The sequence below is a fragment of the Electrophorus electricus genome, chromosome 26, assembly GCF_041902795.1.
Source record: "Electrophorus electricus isolate QZ-2024a chromosome 26, ASM4190279v1, whole genome shotgun sequence".
In the NCBI taxonomy this organism is placed as follows: Eukaryota; Metazoa; Chordata; class Actinopteri; order Gymnotiformes; family Gymnotidae; genus Electrophorus; species Electrophorus electricus.
Window position 1 is genome coordinate 8925886 of NC_137522.1, and position 23070 is coordinate 8948955.

The 23070-nt window shown below is 43.3% G+C and overlaps 1 protein-coding gene across 2 annotated transcripts; it reads left to right on the forward strand.

Annotated features, from left to right (window-relative positions):
* Positions 1-8341: 8341 nt before the first annotated feature.
* On the forward strand, positions 8342-19377 carry rgmd (RGM domain family, member D). 2 transcript variants are annotated; one of them, XM_035523381.2, is made up of 5 exons: positions 8342-8672; positions 12357-12397; positions 12830-12981; positions 15064-15575; positions 16788-19377. In XM_035523381.2, exons 2-5 carry the CDS (start codon positions 12369-12371, stop codon positions 17508-17510), a joined length of 1416 nt encoding a protein of 471 aa, XP_035379274.1. In that variant the 5' UTR covers positions 8342-8672; positions 12357-12368; the 3' UTR covers positions 17511-19377. The 2 variants fall into 2 exon arrangements, with proteins under 2 accessions (XP_035379274.1, XP_081564721.1); XM_081708595.1 differs by lacking the exon at positions 8342-8672 and adding an exon at positions 8702-11880.
* Positions 19378-23070: the final 3693 nt, after the last annotated feature.

The following is a 23070-nucleotide window of genomic DNA, read 5'->3' on the forward strand; positions in this document are numbered from 1 at the left end:
ATTTGATCACTGCTTTTTTGGTTTCTTGGGCATGGGGGAGGGGTTTCTGTGCTTCCCTACCTGTGTTGACCAATCAGGAATTGGCATCCTGAAGAGTTTTCTTTCGTGCGTGAGAGGCCTGTTTATTCACTTTGTTTTTCTTCTTGTTTTGGTTTCCTTCTGCCCAACTGCAGGTCTTTAGTGTGAGTCTTGCTTTGACAGGTGAAGATCAACCAGAACCATCACTGCTGGCCACCGTGCATGACTGAAAAGCAGAGGTCACACCAGGGTCACTGACAGCTCAGTCATTCTATACCCATTCAATAATATGCCCATCCCCCTTGAGGGCATAGGTCACACACAACATACCTTACCATCCGGAAAGTTTTCCAAACAGGGTCTGAGATCACCAAATCGAATTCAGATTCACCACAAGGGAAAATGATAACAATAATATAAGACTCCGGAAAGGAAAACTTAACATGTCAAACAGAGCCACTGTTATCTCTCGTCTCCTCTGCTCTCCTCTCCTCTCCTCCTCTCCTCCTCTCCCTTTTCTCAATTTTTTTGGGATTTGCCAATGTTAGAAGAATTCAATCCCGTTGCTTACTAATGAACTCAACTGAATGCGAGTCATAGCTGAAACCACTTGGGCACTTTAATTAGCAATTTTCCTAATGCCAATTGTGCCTGTCACTGCTAAAAAACATTCTGTGGGAACAGTAAAGTATACTTAACGAGGCTGTGCTAAACACGGAGCTGTTAACTGCTATTAACACGTAATGTTTAGCACATGGGTGAAAATACATTGTTCAGCTCAACTACCTCATCCTACGTCCTCCCTATTGACCTGTGTGACTGGAACCCATTCAATGAACAATTATGACCAAATGCTCAATGCTTTCTATAGTAAAACCCCTACACTGAATATTATTATTTTATATTACTACTCTTTACAGCATCTCTCTGCACTGCAGTGCAAGTGCTGGTGCAATCAAGCCACTGATTCAGTCTTTCATGTTGATTTCAGTCTTTCATGTTGAAGCAGCAATGTTGGAGCAGGGAGAAGTTACTATATACAGAGACACAGTTCTCTCCAAAAAAAGACTGTTTATTATCAATCCTATAAGAGGAGCCAGACACAGATAATCGCTTGCAGAGATATATATATATATATATATATATATATATATATATATATATATATATATATTGATAGAGAGAGAGAGAGTGAGTCAGGACCAAGAGATCCCCTATTCAGTTTGTTGCAGCGGTCCCATTCACTGGGCTGTGGTGACGCACCCCACTCGTAGCTTCTCCCGCAAACACAGCAGCATTCGCTGCCACAAGCACCAGCGCGCGGTGCATCTCCACCCCTGGCCCTGACCCTCCCTGTTCCACCACCCCTAAGAAGGCATCCGCGTCTGCAGGGTGCCCCGAGCTGTTATCAGTGCACCCTTTGATACTGGGGGAGTCATCACTTACAGGCCTCGGGCGACTCGGAGAATTGCACCTGTTGGAAGGGTCGAGTCTCGATCGATGGCTGTCCCTGACAAAGGTCACATTTGCTTGATTATATTTTGGTAGAGAACTGAGCCTTTTGACATGAGTTCATGGGGCATTTGGGAGTGGTTATGGTGACCCAGCACGTCAGAGTTGACAATCTTTAACAAAAATGTTAACTGTGCTAAGGTTGAAGTAAAAAGTGAAGCCAACATTTAGAAAGTGTAGGAACACCCATACAAGGCTAATGCTGTAATCTTACAATCTTACATGCTTACAATTTTTCAGTGTTATAACCGAGTGCTATTAAATTAACTGAATTAAATTTGGTCGTCAGTCAAAATATTCTTATTTCAGTCCTCTGTTCTTTGCAAAGAAAGGCCTCGTTTAATATATTTTACCCGTAAGCAATGGAAAATGTGTTCAGGCCATTTTGAATGTCATTTGTTCTTCACACTGATCTCAGACCAGTGTTCATGGACATCTGACAGTATTCACGTCTAAATGCTCAGCAGATCACACGGGGAGGAAATGGTGCTCTGGGCCGTCCGTTGCCTCTGGAAATGGTTGAAAGTAGGCTAACACGTTTGCACAGAGACTACTTCCTGTGCTTTCTCCTGACTCTTACCTTAATGGATTACATGTGTGGCAGTGATGTATAGCGCAGAACGAAAAAGCATCAGCGACTGCACTGTGACTACAAAAGAAGGAATGTCCACTGTTGAGAAGTCAAGAAGACACTGAGTGGTTCATCAAATTCTAGGGGAAAGGTAAGAAGATGCAGAATGATTGCTCTACCAGTCACAAACGGTCGCGGAGCGAGTGATGATGACATAGCCAGACCGGGTCGTCTCACGGGACCCTTGGGAAGTCAGAGGTCAACCACCCCTTTCCTGATGTGCCATATGTTAAAGGAATTCACCGGTGCATTGTGGGAGCTGAACCCCCACAACTTGGAAATTACTAACACATACAGCTCCTGCTTTCTGAGTTAGCTCTTTCCTCTCCCCGGAGTCACCTAAACCGTGCCTCTCAGACTCGGCTCCTCTGGCGTAGAGACTTGAGAGCCCAGTGAATACGGAAAATGTTTTGTTGTTTTCACTGACTTTTTGTCTTGAACTTAAGGAAAGTCAATGGTACCCTCTGGCTTTAATGGCAAAACTGGGAGAATAAGGGAAAAAGAGAATCAGACACTGGGGAAGACAAAGAAGTTGGACACTGTATTTGAGTGGCATCCCGCCAAGGATATGAGTCCCCATACTGACCGTTATTGTCAGAAGACAACACATCTACATCTCAGCTGACTGACTGAAATGAATTAATTTATGACTTACTGTAAAATTAATTTACCGTAGAAAAATATGATGAAAAATAACCTCTAAAACTTTTTTGGGGGAATTCCCCCGTGCTTTGTGGGTGTGTGCACATGTATTTCTAATCATTTTTGAAAATCTATTTATGATAATGTGAATCTGTGTCTGTTCAAAGTTTACTTTGCTTTAAGTGAGAACCAGCTCGTGATCCCTAAAGAACGGATACCTGTTCACAGCACGGCCCGAACCAGAGGCATGGAGATCTCAGAGGCAGGATGGAGAGATGTTTGCCAGGAAAGGAAAGGCTAGGGGGACAGCCACTGCTCGGCAGGCTACGAGACGACGCAGAGCTGCGCTTCTAATGAGAACTTGCGTAGGATGGTGTTTAAAAAGTAAAATTGTGATAGACGAAACATAAGGTCCACCACGGTGAGCAGAGAGGAGGTGGAGAAGCAGGCAACATGGGCAGAAAGGCATCAGCAGGTGGCAGGAAGCTTAGGGCGCAGATGCTTCCTGTCAGCTGTTTTGTGTCCTTAAGGAGAAACACTCACACATGTGAATGGGGAGACATGCTTCCTATACACACACATACACACACCCTACAAGAATAACCCTAAGACAAATGAAAGCATGTTCTTCACACTTTGAAAATTGACATCTTCACACACACACACACACACCCTACAAGAATAACCCTAAGATAAATGGAAGCATGTTCGGCACACTTGAAAAGCACACAATCACTCACACACACACACACACACACACACACACACACAAGCATAGATATAAAGATTCTGCTGCCTTTATGCCCTGCAGTTTAGTCATATTCTGGTGTGAGAGAGAAGAAAGTAAAGCTTAGCTCTTCAGCACCCTCACACTCTCAAAGCAGTTGTGTTTAATTACACACGCACGGCGTGAGTGTACAGTACCTTTCGCACACCGTTCACACACTCACCCAGGGTCTTTCAACCTGTTGAACTGTATGTGCAGATATATGCAGGCCTTAAAGGAAAAACCCCACGCCAGCCTGCAGTCAACACTATGTCATCCATGAGTCTGCTCTACTAGCCAAAAGGTAAAACACTGTGGCTTAGTTACTTTCAATATTCTGGGTACTTTTTAAGAAGCCATACAAATGCCTTGTTTCTTTGCCTTGTTGCGCTAGAAAATGTGATGGCTTGGATTTGATTTGATTTGATTTATTGGGGACTGGAGACCTTAAATGCTCCAAAATGTTAATGTGAAATAAAAATGCAAAACAGTGGAAAAAAATCACATTAGCTGTCCTGGGGCCAAGAAGCCTGAGTCTAAATTTCTGAAGTGTTGCAGGAGGCACTCAAGCAAAGCTACTGTCTTCTTTATTTATGCGTGTGTTTGTTTTGGTTGTCGAGTCATTGCAGTTGTTTGCTTGGCTTTGCGTGCAGCTTGATGGACTTAGTGTGCGTCAACTTTCCTGGGATTTTTTGCGCCTCAGCTCCATGCAAATCACACACTTTGAAGTGCGTCCCCGGGTGGACAGGTACCTGTCCCTGTCTCTGAGCCTGGGAGCATACCGCCACCGAGCAAGCCGAGGACTGCCCGTATGTTTCGAATTACCGCCCTGGCGCTGGGAGGACTTTTATTTGTCTATCAGGTGCTATCAGGGGGGTGAACCCTAAAATCTGACAAATTGCTGAAAATTGCAGGCATGCACTCGTTCCTGCTCTGATGCTCTCGTTACATCTGGATGTGATTTCAGCACAGAGGATGCTCAGTGGAGTTACTCACCCTGGCTTTCTCTCTCTTCTCCTCAGCACAGTAGAAGAATGATGCTTCTCTCTCTCTCTCTCTCTCTCTCTCTCTCTCTCTCTCTCTCTCGGTGGGAGAGCATGAGCCCATTGGCTGTGCGCACGGCGGATGTCCCGCTCTGAGAGCTCCTCTTTGCTGTCTTCAGCCTGTGAACTGCAGCAGGTTTAAACTGAGGACTCGGGAGACAGATGCCACACCATGACGGTGTCGTGCGTTTTAAAAGGCCCTCCCAACCTGACAACTTAAGACGGGATAAAAGACACACAGATACATTTGCCATGCGTGACAACATGCTGGCCATACCCAAATGATCAGCGCTGAGGCATTGACGCCACTGATAGGCTGAAGGAGGTTGCAACCTGGTGGGCGTTATGCTGTGTGTTTTGATTAAGTGATTTGTGCACCAGATGACTCTATGTGCATATTTCTAGCCTCTGATCAGAGACCGCGAGACTGCACTGCGCTCATATAGCATGTGTACCATTACTCCATAATGATTTAAGTCATCTTTGGTGACTAAAATTATTAGGCAAAAAGGGTTTTAGTGTGGTAATGTTGCTTTTTGTATTTTTAAACTGTTGGTTGCAAACCAACGAACCCCAGTTATGGCTGGACCGCTAATAGTACGGTGACTTCACAACACTTTGAAAGCCGCATTCGTTTCGGTGACCCGCAGGGCAGCTCAAGGTCAGTGACAGAGAACCATCTCATAATACACTGCTAATATGGAAGCAGTAAAAATGACCCAGCTGAATGGAATGGCAGTTACAACATCTCTCATCCCTCGCCTCTCACCAGCAGGACACCAAAAGCAGGCAGTGCAGCTAAAACGCCGGTCACTCGCAGCCCTGCGCTGGTCGGACAGAGCCTTCCCAATGCAGCTGCTGGGCTTCTCCGGTTTCAGATTCCTTCACCCTGGTTTCCTGCCCTCAGCCCCAACCACACCCTCCCATAGTCCCCACCATCGCAGCTCCACCTCCACTCGTCCCTCGGAACATCGTGATGTCTTCGGTGTGCTCCGTTTGCCCCATTCTGGGACTTCTGTTGTTTGCTAAATAATAACAGCTTGCCTTTCCATCGTCTCTGTTCCTGTCACATCTGGCCTGGTTTGGGTCTTTGTTTCTGCCCTTGTTCAGCTTCCCTGAGAAGGGCAGTGGTCACACTTTGATGCCTTGGGCCTATTACGCTCCATGTTCTGGGCCTTGGCCAATTATACTCTGCCTTCAGATTTCCAGAGGAACATTGATTTAGCACGGTCTTTTAAGAACAGTGTGGCAGTCAGAACTTAACGCATCTCATGCATCAAGGTCCAAGATGTGTCTTAAGGTGCAACACTAATGCAGGTGTGCACAAACGCACCTTAATGTTTACAGCTCAGGAGTCTATGGTGTTCTGTCAAATACTTTTTTTCTCTACACTCTCTATTTTAGCCAGAATAAACATACTACCCAAATTGACTTCTTTAGTTTCTTACGTGCAAGGATGTGAAACTCATCAGTCATATTCAGACTGACTTATGTTTGTAAGCTGGGCTGAGGAGGATGGATTCCATCTTGAGTCTTGTTCCTCCCAAGGCTTCTTCCTTAATCTGCCCAGAGAGTTTTTCCTTGCCACTGTCGCCACTGCCTTGTTCTTTAAGGATCTGGATCCAGGAATTTGTAAAGCTGCTTTGTGACAATGCATGTTGTAAATACATTTGACTTGATGTGACTCGACTACATTTCTTAAGCTAACAATTTATAGCATGTAAGTTGACTGGAAATGCAAGTTTATCCATTGGAAATGGTTCTTGTCCATGTTCATGACAGGCACAGGACTCACTGGGGAACCTCACCCATTTAAACAATTTAGGCCGAAGTGCCTTAATAAAGGAAGGACTTCAGTTAAGTTAGAGAACTTCAGTATTGCATCAGTGTTCCTGACAGCCACCCAGGGGATAAGGTGGCTCTGTGGCTCATTTATTTACATTTACATTTACATTTATGGCATTTAGCTGACACTTTTATCCAAAGCAACTTACAATTATGACCGAGTAGCTCCACACTGCTCCGGGTCTTCACATGAAGCCATGACCTACTGACCACTGCTCCCCCAGTGAAGAGACCCTTGAAAGTGGAGTTTCACTGTTTTGTAGCCAGAGAGAAGCACAGGAGGTTGCAACTGGCCTTGTGCAAGCCAGCTCCGTTCTGCAGCTGCGCTCCCGCATTCCGCTAGGCTGCACGAGTGCCATGCACTCTTCTATACTCATCATGGGACAAACACACGACCATAACAATAGCAGAGCTGTTCTACCAAAAAAAGAAAGAGAAAGAAATCCAGGGTGCACCCTACACCTGCTGTGTGTAGTAAGATCAAGGAACAACTGGAGACACAGTATGTGTGTGTGTGTGTGTGTACGCATGTGTGCACAAGCGCCTGCCTACGCACATGTCGAGAGACGAATATTTCCCGCTCATTTCGTCTATCTCCTGAAAGCCAGGTTGTCGCCACAGGGGCTTTAGATGGTCCCATTCTCCTCGCCAAGTGAGATATGGAAAAAATGAGAGGAAGAGTGAGGCAGAGATTAGGAGGCCCAAAGCCGTTGGTGCCATGCTGGTGCTATTTGGCCTCATCTGTATTTGGAAAATATGTGTGCAATGTCTTCCAGGATTGACACTCTGACACTATTTCATCACTTTATGTGCTAATGTTTGTGTCACCATGCATTGCTCTCTCTCTCTCTCTCTCTCTCTCTCTCTCTCTCTCTCTCGCTCCCTCTCTGCATACGTGTGTGTGTGTGTGTGTGTGTGTGTGCGTGAGAGGCAGGATTACTTGTTGAAATAGCAATGGATCAACTCAAAGACAACATTGGCTTGATTTGTAATCACTGCTATTGGAGTGAAAGGCCAGTGCAGCTGTCTATTTGAGCAGCTGCTCATTTGAAAATATTTGACAGAACCAAAAATGTAATCTGAACAAAGTCAGAACAGCCATGGCCTTTCTTTAAACAACTTACATACAAGCATCCAACTGTTATTTTGGGTCAAGTTAATACTTCATGGACTAGTGTGCCAATTGTACGAGAAATTCTGTTAACACATAAGACGTTATAGGACTTATAATTCTTTATATATGTCTGCATTTTAGTTGCTTAAGAGAGTTTAAATGCTAGTTTTGGAAATGTGATGAAACAGGTGTTGATTTCCTCAGAACATGTGACATATACATTTGTGTTTAGCCATTTCTTGTCACAAGTGTGCTGGCATATAATTTACTCAGCAGTGTATAAGAACACAATAGGCTAATTCATTTTCCACATAACTTCACATGATCATATTATTAGCATGGGCTTGTTGTGCAGCACATTCACTTTGTCTGTCTCTCAGGACTTCAGAGAATATGGGACATTGGCCAAGGCCAACACATGTTCAAGTCTGTAAATGCGTGCATGCGTGTATATTTGTGTGTGTGTGTGTGCATCCGTGTGTGTGTGTGTGTGCATGTATTTGTCTGCATGTGTGTATTTGTGTGTGTGTGTGTGCATGCATGCGTGCGTGCGTGTGTGTGCATGTGCGTGTGTGTGTATCTGTTTGTGTATTTGTGTGTGCATGTGTGTGCGTGTATTTGTGTGTGTGTGTGCGTGCGTGCCTGTGTGTGTGTTTGTGCGTGTGTGTGTGTGTGCGTGCGTGTGTGTGTGCAAGTGTGCATGTATTTGTGTGCATGTGTGTATTTGTGTGTGTGCATGCGCGTGCGTGTGTGTGTGTGCGTGCATGCACGTGTGTGTGTGTGTGTGTGCGTGTGCGCGTGTGTGTGTGTGTGTGTGTATGTGTATTTGTGTTTGCATTTTTTCCCTCTTCTTTCCCCCTCTAAGCTCCCTTCCCCAACATCCAGGAATCAGAGAACATCGCTCAGCTAGACTTATCAAAGTCATTCTTTAAAAGACAGCTGTTGTCATGTGCTTTAATTCAAGGCTACGTCTCCGTGCAGGGCGAGGCTGAACCTAGTCGCGCAGCATAATCAGTCAGGAACCAGGCAAAATTCTCCTCTCATAGAGAAATACTCTCCTCTTGGCCCTTACTTCACGTACGGGAACCTCAGAAGCACAAGGTAAGTTTCATTTGGGTTTCCTGTTATTTTGGTTAAACCTTTTCACAGCATTACACTAATTATAACTAATATTTCTCCTTAAAATACACGCATAAATTAATCCCAAGAAATACTGTGTTGGTCTGGAGTTTTAAAATTGATTTTGTCACCCCAGCCAAGTGCTGGTGTCTTGCTCTCTGTTCTATTGGGTCAAATATTATACTTCCTCTTGATTCAAAAGATCAATTACTGCCTAATCCTTTCTTAAGTCAACGTTGAAATGGAAAACTAGGAATCTGAACGAAGAAAGTCATGGCTGTCATGAGCTGCCCAGGGTTCAGCCTTCCACTAATTGTATAAGTAGATTTACTTAACCTAAGAGGACATTTTGGACAATTTTTGGAGCCGTTTTTGGGGAGAACGGATCATGATAAAGATCTTTCACTGGATGGTTACTAGGGGAAGTTGTCCATTTTCTAGCTTTCAAAATTGTAAGTATAGGATGGATGAAGGACCTTACAGGATGCTGGTAGAGGACACCATGTTTTAGCCTCAATACAATACACAGCTTATTCGAAGTTCAGGAGTTATTTGGTTTCACGTAATAATCATAAAAGTATCGGACAGCTACGGTGGTATTTTTGTATGGGCTGTGTTAAAATAAAATAAAAAAAAGACTCAGAGAATGAAGTCACATCTGATTCCAGGGATTTATTGGGTCATTGTGTTCTCCCACACACTGCCATGCAACAGCTGAGGGGTTTGAAATGGGATCCTGAGCAGGTGTTGGAGTGGGAGAGAGGGAATTCTGGAGAATTCAGGAGAGCACTGCTTCTCTCCCTCTCACTGCTCTCCTGGAACATTTGTACACGGAAACATAAGAACTGGGGAAAAAAAAGAAATTCAGTCAAAACCTGGCTAAAAAGATGCCCGAAGAATCCGTTTGGTTAGCATTAAAAAAAAAAACATGAAATCAACATAAACAATGACTAAACGCAATTAGATTTTATATATAAAGTTATATGTACTGTATCTATGTAGACAAAAGAGAAAGTGGAAACATAAACGTTGTCCCAGTGGCGACAGGAGCAGTTGGGGCCGTGACCCGTAAGTCAGAGGAGTGTCTCGAAAAGATGTCAGGAATGACAACATTGATCTCAGCACAGAAGACCGCAGTCCTAGGAATGGTGTAAATACTGTGCCACGCCCTCAAACTTCCTGGTCTCTGGTAGAAAATAAAACAGGATCACTCACTGGAAGGATGAGTCAGGTATAATACACAAGCTGCTGATCTGCTGTCAGATGTGAGTTAGTGCAGCTTGCTGGTGAGTGCCCATCGTTTAAGTTGTCTCAGGGCATTGCCCTGTGAGAAGAGAACAGTGGCTTCTCCAGCTGCCCTATCCTAACCTCTGGTCTTCTTCTATCACACTTCCTCAACAAAGGCAGGACCCAACATTACAATACAAAATTAAATGTGCACTTATGGATTTCAAAGATCCTGAGCTAGCAGGAAGAAAACAGCTAGTCAGCTGTTAGACAAGAAGTGGGAATGGGATTTAAAAAAAAGAGAAGAACGGTCCAAACACAGAGGAGAGAGTACACTGTTCCCATGGAAACTGAACGAAAGAAATGTTTTCAGTTCTAAACTATCTTGTAATCTTACTTTGAATATCCCTTGGAAAACAAGTGACACTTTTACTGAAGTTAACATTTTGGAACTAAACCACTTGCAGAAAACTTCATCCGTGAAGCCTCCATCCAAGTTTTCATCCAGAATGTTTTCTGAAATCTTAAGGCAAGTCTGTGAAAATGTTAAAAAAAAAAAAAAGAACATTCTGTACTATGTGTAACAAGTGCACTCATTGTAAAATAACAAATTGTCACTTGTCAGAGATAAAAACAGGCCCTTGAACTGCCCCTAAAGGGACTCATTCCCCCTGCCTCAGCTACCCATGAGAGTGTAGTCAGACATCCATCACAGTGGTTAAGTGGGATTCTTCAGTGGAGATGTTATCAGGAACAGCCTCTTAAAGGTGCTCACACTCTTCTGTCTCTGTTATCTATGATGATAATTGCTCCGAACATCCAATCTGCTTTCCTCTAAAGTAAATCCCTAAGCTCTCCTTCAGAGTCACTCAGCCAGTCAGGTTCCATTTAATGCCAACAGCGAGACCGAATTGGAGGCCTACACTACAGTTTATTTGCTTATTTTGCATGGCGTGGAGTCTCTGGCCGCGGTCCGAGGTATTACAGCAGGAACTGTGGCAGCCAAGGTCCTAGCAGTGCTGTGCACGGCGGGTCCGTCAGTGGACCTGCGTGTTTAGCAGCCCGTGTACTACGGTGTGATGGCTCTAATAACAAAGCACGATGTGGAGGTGCTCTCACAGTGTGAGTGACATAATGGGCACCATATGCAGCTGCCCAGGCAGGAAACCACATACTTCTTCCTCTTTCTATCTTTGTCTGTATCTCTCCATTTTCCTCTTTCTCTCTCTCTCTCTGTCTCTCACTTGCCCTCACTGTGTCATTCTCATTTCCTCCTCTCATGCTTCCATTTCACACTCCCCTTTTCAGGGCCGAGTAAACGTTAGGACGGTCGGTTAGCTTCGTCACGTTCTGCTGTTCTCGGCTGTTCTTTGTCAATAGTAGCTGATCCCAGTTCACTCCCTTGCCTTTACTCCTCCCAGGTGAGTACTCAAGTGTTGACAATCTAGGCGGACGGCAGTTGGTCTTATCCTGCTGTCGTCTTTATTCCGGTCAGCCTTAAACGTAGCCAGTCTGTCTCTCTCTGTCCAGCTCTCCAGTGGGGACTAACCGTCCCTTCTCACTGGTCAGCCATTCAGCCATACAGTGCATGGCTAATTTCACCAGTCTGACCTCTCTTTCCTCTGGTGTACAAGAACAAGTGAATCAGCGGCAGGAGAAATGCACTGGCCTATTCTATTCTTCCTCTCCTCTTTATTTTCTTCTAGTTTGTTTGTTTGTTTGTTTGTTTGTTTGTTTTACCCAATTCATCTCAGTAAATGATGACCACTGGCCCCATTTCTAGAGGAGTTAAATGTGTATTCACTTAATTTTGTGGTGTAATATATTCACAAGCTCAGGGGGAAAAAAGGAGCCCTTTCTCCATCCGTCAGTCCTGCCAGGCTTGTAAATGGCTTGCCTGTCCATCCGTGTGAGTGAACGAAGTGTCTGCTTCAGTGGCCAGCCTCTGAATCACCCCTCTGTGGTATCAACACCCTTATTTTTTTTTACATGTATTTATTTATTTATTTTATATCCCTGTATCTTCCTCAGCTCAGACAGAGCAGTCACAAAACCATTTCATTGCGAGTTATACCATGTATGACTACGTACGTGACAAATAAACTTTGAAACTTTGGAACCTTATGGCCATGGGTGAGGAATGAAATTAGGGGTTCAGTCTGCTCAAATAAGAGGAACCATGTAACTACTTCTGCGATAGTTATCAATAATTCACTTCTTTTCGTGCCTGGATGGTAATATGTCACCTTTAGCTTGTTTCTAGTGGTTATTACACTAAATAGCAAAAGCCACATCAAAATATATTCATAACCTGCCACAAACAACAGACATTAGCTGTTTAATATCAGCCTGCTGTGTTAATAGCATTTCCTAAGTTTTGGGAATTGGAAGGGAGGTTTATTAATCGATTTGTTTGACTTACTGACTTCTGTTTTTCAGAGTGCACTCACAATGGATCCTGGGCATCTGGTCTTAAGAAGGTAAGTTAAATAAGCACCGTATTCAAAAGTGGGCAATTCATAAGTCTTAATGTAAATCACTTTTAATAATGTATTAATAAAGTTATATTTTCCCTCTTGACAAATCATGGTTTTGATTTGTAGGCCCAGGATTCTGCTCCATTATGTGTTTATCATTTGTTTCTTTATCCAAATGTAACTTTTATTACCTCCAGAAATAAAACTGAAACCACTTAAAACAGACACACAACACTCCAATCAAAGCATCTGACCCTATGAACGCCACGGTTTCTTCTGCTCCCTTCAATGTCTCACTTAAGCCCGCAGATCACTTCTTATGTGGCGTTGCTTTGCCCGGGTGTGTACTACCCCCTAGTCGGCCCCCAGGCTCCACCCGTGGGGCGCGTTTGAGTGCTTGGGAAAGGGATGGAAAAGTTGTCTGCTCTCTCGCAGCTCCGCCGGCGACGAGCAGCAGTCGGAGAACTCCATTCGAACTGAATGGATTGGCATGGGGAGAAGCAGATCTTTCAGCTTGGCTAAGCTACAGCTCTGGAACTGGATTTCTTTTATTGTGGTTTTGTTGTGGTCGTTGCTGCTCCGACCAGGTAGGATATATATATATATATATATTATTTTATTTTTTTTTTATTTAAGTTTTTTGCATTGGCATGCATAACTGTTTTGCGGAGCGCTGGTAATGTTGGTGGAGCTAGCTGGCGGTTAGGGAACGGCGCACTCTTAACTTTTGAAAGTCCCTCCTCAAACCCAGTTATAATAGCTGTCGCGATTTAGCTAGCTAGCTGCTAGTCGTGTCGTAAAGTTTCTCACGTGGTAACTTTTCAATGTTTCGTAGGAAAGTTGAACACCTTTAAAAAAAACTTTTTTATGCTAAACGAATGACCAGAAAGCTAGATACGGAGCCGTGCAGCCAGTTAGCAAACACCCTAGCATGTTATGCTAGCTAGCTAAGCCTGACTTGCGTGGTTTTCTATTCACACTTCAGTAACGGTCATTACTACTTTTTTTTTTTTGCTACTTTTTTAGTTCGTTTATTGTTTTTTGGTTTTGTTATGGTGGCCGGAAACCTAGCTAACGCCAGTCGAAATTATTTTTGGTTCAACTGAAGTGATTTGAACTAAATTAACCTACGCCGTTGGCTACTAAGTACCCTGCACGGTGTATTTGGCAGGACTTTGCGTCTGGATGGCGAATCTTGCTTGTTCTGCGTTTTCAGACGCTAGCAGGTTACGAAGACGAGTTAGCCTGGCTACCTACGCTGTACATCGCTAGATAACCAAATCGGATACCCAGTTGGCTGCCTTCCGTTTCATAGTTTTGTTTGGAGTCGGAATAAAGCCATCAAATGTTTTTAAGCGACAAGACAGTTGGATCATTTTTGATACATAGTGGAAAAGTGATAACCGGCCTTCTTTATAGTACAGTGTTTGGGGGGGGAAAAAATTTTCCCCGCTAGTTATCGTAACTAGTTGAATATTTCGTGCAGCCATGTTCATCCTGCGGTACGGAGATCTTGGCTGGAGTTTATTAGTCGTTTCTAACTGGCTAGCCAGCTTCACAGTTCACAGTGTACTCGCAGAGTATGAAACATGGGATCTAACTAGTTATTTACATCCTGTAAACTAACCAGCTACAGTATCGGACCCTGGAACATTTACAATTGGAACAGCAAAGTGCTCTAGCTACATGCCTTCAGTTATTTTTGATTAGGCCAAGTTATTTCGGTTATTTTCAACAGCCCTTGCTTCGCCTAGCAAATAACAGACAGCGTCCACCTCAGTTATTATAACTGTGAAGGTTTAACTGTAGTTAACTGTAAATCTAGCCACTTTATACATTTAAAAATATATGGGATAAAAAAAAACATATTACTAATGACGTAATGTATGCTACTGATTGCTGTGAAACAGCTTTGATATGTACACATTGCATTTGACATAATCTTTGCTTTGCTTTTGCTAACTGTAGGGTTGGGAAGGTCATTTTGAGATTGTATTTTAAAGTAGGATATCACACCTATTTAGAACTGTAATCAGTTGATTATACACCTCAAATAATACATTTAGAAATTGTCATTTGTTACTGCTGTTTTCTCTGATGTCAGCATCACAAAGGCCAGTATTGCAATAAAATGTCCCATTGGTTGCAGTAAGATGGTCGTCTGTTTCACTACAGACATTTTCTTAGATAGTAAAGACTGAACATCTGGTCCAGCGGTGCACAGGCTTCACACTTAGAGAGCATCTTAACGCAAATATTTGATTTAGTCCACGTCAATATGTTGTGATTTTACTAAAAATCTTTTTTCAGTTAATGTCGATAGTAGATTTACCTGTTGTCTCTTTAAGCTCTAATAAAAAGCAAATGCGGGTGTTTCAATAGGTAAGATCCCTCATATTGATAATAATAATTACTACTACTAATGCAGTATTGTTGCTGGGTCCCACTGGTCAGGAAACATCATTAATCTTACGAATTTCTTTTTTCATTAGAGGTTTCTATAGATTTATGTTTTAAACATTCAGTCAAATAAAAACGTTTTGCTGTTTTGTGCCACAATTAATCTCAGATCTCACTCCAGTAGTCATAAATCTGGTCAGTATAAAATATAAAATATTTTTGGACCTGGCAGACTGACCGAGCTTCTGCGCTCTCTCTCTGCCCTCCAGCGTGCTGTCAGACATGTCGGATTCAGCGATGTAACGCAGAGTATGTGGCGTCCTTCTCCCTGCCCGGAGGCCTGCCGGAGGAGGCGCCGCCTGACGTGGACCACTGCATCGCCCTGAGAGCCTACTCGCTGTGCACCCGCCGCACGGCCCGCGGCTGCCGAGGTGACCTGGTGTACCACTCGGCCGTCTTCCGCATCAAGGAGCTCTTTGCCCAGCACAACTGCTCCAGCGACGGGCCGACATCGCCAGCCAGGGCCCCGCGCGTGTCACAGCCGCCCGCCGTGGACACGTGCGACTACGAGGGCAGGGTGCTGGCCTCGGGCCCCGGCGCACAGCAGCAGAAGTATGGCCACTGTGGCCTGTTCGGCGACCCCCACCTGCGCACCTTCCGCGACGAGTTCCAGACGTGCCGGGTGGAGGGTGCGTGGCCCCTCATCCACAACCGCTTCCTCTCTGTCCAGGTCACCAACGTGCCTGTCGTGCGAGGCTCGAGTGCCACGGCAACCAACAAGGTAGATCATCAGCAACCAAGACGGGTTTCTTTGCAAGTGCTTTTAATAGTCTGAAGGTCTAAAATTTCTGCATATGTGCCAGTTATCAATATTCTGTGTCTATTTATGGTGATGCTGATATTAATATTGTAGGCTTTTAAGGATAAGTTTGAGTAATAACAGATCAAATTAAAGAGGTTCATTATCCATGTTTTAAAAATAAGTATGTCTGTTCTTCATCAAACTGCACTGTAAACATATTGATTCCATCTTGGTGCACTGTGACAAAAATAGGAAAATCAGAAGAGTTCCGTTTATAAGGTGACCAGCGCCTTGCTGCAGTGACTTCTATTTGCCTGCTGGGTAAACAGTGGTCCGCATTCAGATTAGACCTTCCCATGTGCACCACTCTCACCTGTTAATAGCACAGAGCTGCAAGACCCTTCCATTAGTGTCACCAGCAGGGGCTGGTGTGGAGCAGCTGGGAAGCAGAAAGGACCTTTGGAGTTGAATAAAAGTGATTCGTTTGATTCCTCACAGTCTGTGCGGCAGGCGGATAACATAAGATGGAGGAAATGATGTGTGCAGTCAGACAGCTGGGTGCAGTTGTCCAACAAGTCGACTGCATCTGTCTGTTCTCAGGAAGTTGAGCGTCACTGTGTAGTTGTTCTGCACAGAAAGGGGACAACCGAATGGTTTGTTCTGTTGCTGGTTGTTTGGTGGTAATGTGTTGTTGTTTTTTTTGTTTGTTTGTTTGTTTTTTGACAACTGTTCTTAATAGGGGAGGAATTTTTTTTTATGTCGTATTATCAATGTGACAGCAAAACAGTAGAACATGTTTGTATGATCAAGTCTGTATTCTTAGTGGGTTTATTCAGCAGGCAATATCACTCAGTAGCCAGTGATTATCTTTTCATTATATCTGTGTATAATAGTATAATATAAAATATAATAAACTACAAATCAGCTAAGCAGAATCTCTGATTGGAATTAACAGCTTGGTCTAAGATTGTCACTTGTCTTTCATTCTTATTTTGTGTGTGCACCTGCTGCCCCGCTGTGGTGAGATCTGATACTTCACCCCAGAACCTCCTCTGACTCTGCCACATACTCCTCTGATCAGTTTGAATGTGCCTACTCATCTCTACAATGTATTGACAAGAGTCTGTGCTCACAGCTAAAAGTTTGGTTTCCTTGCATCTTTCTCACTGATCTTGATTGTCTTGTCCACAGATAACGGTCATATTCAAATCCTACCATGACTGCACAGAGCAGAAAGTGTACCAGGCAACCACGGAGGACCTGCCCTCGGCCTTCCAGGACGGCACGCGCAGCGGCGGGAAAGGGGGCAGCCTGTGGATCGCCGAGAACACTGGCGGCTCTGGCGGTCGGCACGTCATGATCCACGCGCGCTACCTAGGCACGAGCGTGATCGTGCGGCAGGTGGGCCACTACCTCACCTTCGCCATCCGCGTGCCGGAGGAGCTGGCCGAGGAGAACGGAGGCTTGCAGCTGTGCCTGCACGGCTGCCCCAGCAGCGAAGTCATCAAGGCCCACGTGCTGACCCGGCAGCAGGGTCTCCGCCCACCGCCCCGCCTCCTCGGCGGCTGGTACGAGGAGGGAGGGGTGGAGCAGGGCGAGCGCACGGCCACATCGGAGCTGCCGCGGGGCACCGCGCCGCACGCTGACATGCTGGAGCGCGCGACCACCAGGTGCAGGGAGACGCTGCAGGTGGAGGACGTTTACTTCCAGTCGTGTGTCTTCGACATCCTCACCACGGGAGACCTGGAGTTCTCCATGGCAGCATTCGGCGCCCTGGAGGACCTGAAGGCACTGCCCCCCAGCACACTGAGGCAGAGCTCGGCGAGGACTCCACAGGTGCGCGGCGCGGCGGGGGCCGCGGCGCAGCCGGCGCGCCTCCTCACGCTGCTCCTGCCCCTGCTCCTGCTGAAGTGACCCAGGCTTGAGAACAGAGCACTCCTCACCTGTATGAAGCGCTCCTGAATAACTTAGCCCTGCTTCCTACAGTTACGCTTGTAAGGAGAAGCTTTTGAATTGCCATTGCGACGCTCAGTCCCAGTGCACAAAGGTGTGTCGTGAAAACCCCTCCTAAATCACAAGACGCTGGTTTTGAAGCACATTACCTCCTTTTAACACTTTATGTGTGAGATTTCCTAAGTGGAATTAAGTCGCAATTATGTGGAATTATTTTGCAACATAACATACGGTGGTTTTCTGAAGGGGATTTTACAGTCCACGAAGGCTGAGGGCAGATAATCTAAATAGCTCTTTGACACTCTTTAAGGAATTCTCTGCAGGTGGACAGTGAGGGTGTGCATATAGACATTATTTTAATGTTTAATAAACAGTGCTGTCTGATGTCATACAGGAGGACAGTTGCGAAATGAACCATGGAGGAGGTCCTGACAAAGACTCGCTTGTGTCTGTCTTCCTGGATAGAATATGATACTACTCTACACTCCTTAAGTCAAATGGACACTATGCAACTTTCAAATCTCAGAATCGCCATCCTGTTTGTCCTACAGGTTTATCGCCTGTACCCTGTTTGGCTGACGTAGAGGTATTCACACCACATGAGCCATCACACATGATGCTCACACACTGGGACCTTTTGACTCAGCTCACGAGAAACATGAAGCAATAAGGGTTAAAGGAAACCACGGAAGAAGAATTGGTTGGGGAGAGGCTGACAGGAAGGGCTAAATATTCTTCACAGAGAGCAGGAGGTAAATAGTGGAACAACATGCAATGAAATGTTTGAAACATTCAAGAAAATGAATCGGTTGCTCTCATCTGATTTAAAGTGTCAAAACCAGGGTTTCACATGTGCCCTGACTTGTCACAGGCTAATGATATCAGGAATGTTTATGTATTCCGTGCTCACTCGTGGATAAATGCGTAAGTCTGTACAGACCAGAACCAGTCATAAGTTTATTGGGAGTTTTATAGAGATGTATACACGATTCTGATCTAAAATCTTTCCTACTAAGCTAAGCCTGTTTATTCACATCATTCAGCTTTTGAGAGTTAGTCTTGAAAAAGGTCGTAGAGACCAAAAGAACCATAACAAATCTCTCCTTCACAAATGTTTTCCCAAATGGTAACGGCCAAACTAAGATTCAGGTTTAAATCTCTGATTTCTGGCTGTCAGTGTCAGTATTTCCCCCAAGTTATTCACAAGTGTAATTACAGTGTATACTGAAGTCGTAGCTGCGCAAGTCATTATGCGAGTTTTTTCTCTTGTATTCTCATTGGCTGTTCCTCATCGCTGCCCCTGTTATTGGTCACAGAGGTACTCGCACTATAAGATTTCACATGATTTATCGCCGAGAATTTCAAGTTTGGAAATATCGGAAAGACTGCGATAGCCCAAACATTTGTGTGTGACAGCAAAATTGGGGCTAAAAATCATGTAGTGTTCACCCGGCTTTAAAAAAAAAAAGTATGTGGGATCCAACAACTGAACAAAAATACTACCTACCCATTTGTGTATGGTTCCGGATTGCTCATTTCCATCAGAAGTGACAGTTGCAGTGTAAGAACGCTCATTTTTCAAGCTGCTTTGCTCCCAGCATTATTGTATAAGGTTAAGAAACAAATTCTTTATATAATAATATATTGAAAGACTGTATATATGTTTTATAATGTGTACATTCTCCTGTGTATAGATTATTTTAAATGTGATTTTTCTTTTGCAGCCATTTGACCTTTTTGTTTGTTTTTAGTTTGTTTTTACTTTGAAAGCAGTTCCTTTTATGTAATCCCTCATCCTTTCATTATTAAAAACGTTTTTGTGACCCTATCTTGCCTTATTTTGAAGTTTGACATTAATGTGGCTGACGAGCCCACGCTAATATAATTTCATTCCGTATTTATAATGCTTACGTCCCATTTGAAACTGTCTAACATAATTACATCTGGACCTTGTCCAAGGACATTGTTACCACAAATGAAAAATACCATTGTTATTCAATATCATGGGACATCAAATCAAAAGAAACAGATGGTTGTTTACCTACCCAAGCAGGTAATTAGTAGATAAATGCATAAATGTTTGGGTATACCACAAACCACTATAGGGACAATTAAAAAAAAAAAAAACTTTCAAACATCTGGAACAGTTGCAGTCTTGCCAAAGGCAGGATCCACCTGCAAAGTCGTGTTTATATAATGAGAAACGGATGGGGAAGGCAAAGAAACAAGGTCCATGTTTTCGGGCCTGCGGATTTGAGATGAAATGACTGTCGTACGATGGACCCACCACTCTGTAAGAACAGCCTCAGGGTTACCAGTACAATTAGTGTAAAATCATCTATCTGAACCTCCATCTCACTGGAACTGTTATCATAGAAGCTACGATAAGAGGACTAAGGCGAAATGCACATATTTGGTCATGAATCCCGTATTTGGTGTCAAGCGAAATGCACCTTGCACCTAACGCCAGATTTAGTGGTGCAGTGTTGCTGCTTTGGGGCAGTTGCTGCAATCATGACATTTAGCGGAAAAAAAAAAAAGTGTGGTGAAACGTGCTTTGAAGCTTAGCCTTAACAGCACAAGAACCTTCCAACAAGACACTGACACCAGACATACCCGCAGGTGATTTCCAACCTTATTAAACATATTGAAAGTGCTATTATCCTTGCAGGAAAGGGTGACATTCAGATATTAAAAACGGCTGTAGCTATGAAAAATTCCAGATATATCTTGTTATTCATCCATTCTATAACTTACTGTATAAGACCCATATAGTTTTATGATCTATTTATTATTATACTCAATTTTTAAAGGTGCTGATAATTCTGGACTTGTGTGCTGTTGGTTATTTTGTGAGGTGTCTCGGAGGGGGAAAAAGACAAACAGTGAAAAAGCAGATCCATGGAAAAGTTTCAGATGCCTCGCTATCCTAAAGGCGCACTTCCAGGGCTGTGGTATTCCAGAATGCGTCACCCTCTTCAGTCGTAATATCCAGCAGAGGAGGAGTAGAGGCCAGTGCTCAGTCATTCCAGCCAAGCAGAGCCAGGGAAGGCTTCTAGTGAACATACACACCCATGTGGTTATTTCACTTCATTCAATTGTATGGCTTTGGGTTAGACCAAGCCTTTGTTTCAAAAGCGTTTTCCTTTTTTAAAGAAGTTATGTTCTGGTGGTACGTTCTGGTGGTAAGTTGCCAGTAACCAGCTTGCTAATGTTCAAGAGCAGGTTACATGAAATGAGGGCAATAAAAAGCTGAATTTGCCCTGGAAGGTCCCCATTTCCCTCTAATAAACAAGGGCAATTATTGTGCTAATGACATACAAAAAAACAGGAGTGATTGATATTCATAATGAAGAAATTAATACTAATGAGGCATTTGGGAAGATAAATTGGTGGTATGAGTGATGTCTTCTCCTTGAATGATAAATTGCTAGATTGACTGTTTTTTGGTTTTTTTTTTGGTTTTTTGGAAAAGTAGCTTAATTATACTTATGCATTCACCTAATAATCTTGTTTCTTGGAATGTTTATTTCTTTGTACTTTTCCTCTGGATAGTGAAACCAAAGACTGAAATGTTATTTTACATACTGTAAATGTTACACTACATAGAGAGCTGTAGAAACAGACACAGATAATGTATGACAGGTGCAGTATGAACTACCAGAAGCATGATGCATGTCCAAAGAACAAATGTGAACTACATAACTTTTAAACTGTATTAAATGCACTGTACACAAACCACCAGTGTATATTAGATCATAGTCCACACCTGTAAACTTTCTAACAAATGGCCCGGCCTTCTAAACCCCAAGCTTGAAAACACCCTGCACGGAAATTAGGTGTCTGTGTCATAAATCTTGGAAAGTTATAATAATTTGCAATTCACTTCCTCATCAAAGGCAATATTAGCCTAATTTATTATCTCCGTGCGTGCGGGGTGCTCAGAGGCCATGAAGATAAGAGTCTATCAGGAGGGGGATTGATTTTCATTAACTGATTGTAATAAAGATGAACTACCAAGCCTGCGCGCTGACCAAGAGCCACACTTTATTGTAATTGGGCCAATTTATTTCATGAGCCACAGTCTCCACATTTTAGTCTCGTTCTCCCTGGCCCCATCTTTTTACACCACTCCTTACAAACACGTTCTTACAATCACGCACACGCTTTTCTGTTAATGACTCAATCACACCTTGCTTTATCCTCTTTAGGTTTATTGTATATACAGCATATACACCGGCTTTCCCCAGTACAGGCCTCTGTAGACTGGGACTTACTGGGGAGCTTAACATTCCCAAGTATTTATATTTTAGAGGCTTGCTATAAAACATAATTACCAATGCCTTTGAGTTTGAATGGATTTAATTCAAGGTGTTTATGTTTCTGCTTTCTCATTTTATGGATTATCATTACACTGTAAACATTGTACATCATCTCATTAGGTGCACAGAGAGGTCTGTGTTCCTATATGCTTTTCAGTAAAGTGGACTGTTATCTGCCTTTCCACTATGTTAATACAACATCCCCATCTGAGAAGTAAACTAAAAAGCAGTTTAAACAGACATCAGTCTTGTAATACAGTCACAAGGAGGTATGGTTTTGGGGTGCCCCCTGGTGCAAGCGTGGAACCTGCATCCTGTGCATCGATATGCATGATGGCAGCAGTCTTGACACAATCTCACTTTTTGAAGGACGATCAATCACAGTCTGGGTCTCGTGTGTATTAGATTAATGAGCCTCAGTCCTCGCCGAACAAAATCCCAAGAAGAGGTCTGATGACGTCCACATCTTGAAATGTTACATTTACACATTATAAAGCCATTAGTCAGCTTGTGAGAAAATCTAAAAAGTCAATATTTCATGTGTCAAGATCCAGAGCCATCAAAGAAGTACTGATCAAATGCACAAGAAATTTAGTATATTTAGTTTAAAATTTTATTGTAAAATTGAAATAAAAGAGCAAGAGAAAAGCCCAATATGCATTTCCTTTGATGTTTTTTTCTAAATATAATAATTGAATAATGCAACACATGAACATAAATAAATAAATAAATAAATAAATACCAAATAGTTACATGAGTTGGCATAACAATGAAACATTGTGAGCAGCAAAAATCTGAATAAAACTCAAGAGGAGAATGTTTGATTTCTCAGGCTGAATATATCTGCGCTTTATCATAAAAAAATGCTATACTGTATTTCAATTGGTCATTTTGTACAGAGCATATCAAACAGATTTTACTCTCCTCGTTTCCTGAAAAATAAGACAATAAATAAACAAACAAACACATAAATAAATAAAATAAGTGTAAACAGCATGGTCTCATTCCAAGCTTTGAGAGCACCACCTGCAGTGCTTGGTCCTTATGCCACACACACCCATACATCAGTAAAGTCATTTCTCTTGATATACTGTAGGTGTCCATATTCTTTGTGCTGAAGTTTAACATGGTCTTTTTAAAGCAGAACCCCGCCACCCCCCACCCTTATGAATCTGAGAACGATTCCTGTGCTGATGTTC

What these genes read in the sequence shown, in the direction of transcription:
- rgmd (XM_081708595.1), top strand. Translation starts at nt 11,806, where the DNA reads ATGGCTTGCCTGTCCATCCGTGTGAGTGAACGAAGTGTCTGCTTCAGT. An exon ending in CTCTGAATCACCCCTCTGTG is followed by an intron (nt 11,881 to 12,356) that starts GTATCAACACCC and finishes TCTGTTTTTCAG; the next exon opens with AGTGCACTCACAATGGATCC. An exon ending in GGGCATCTGGTCTTAAGAAG is followed by an intron (nt 12,398 to 12,829) that starts GTAAGTTAAATA and finishes GCTCTCTCGCAG; the next exon opens with CTCCGCCGGCGACGAGCAGC.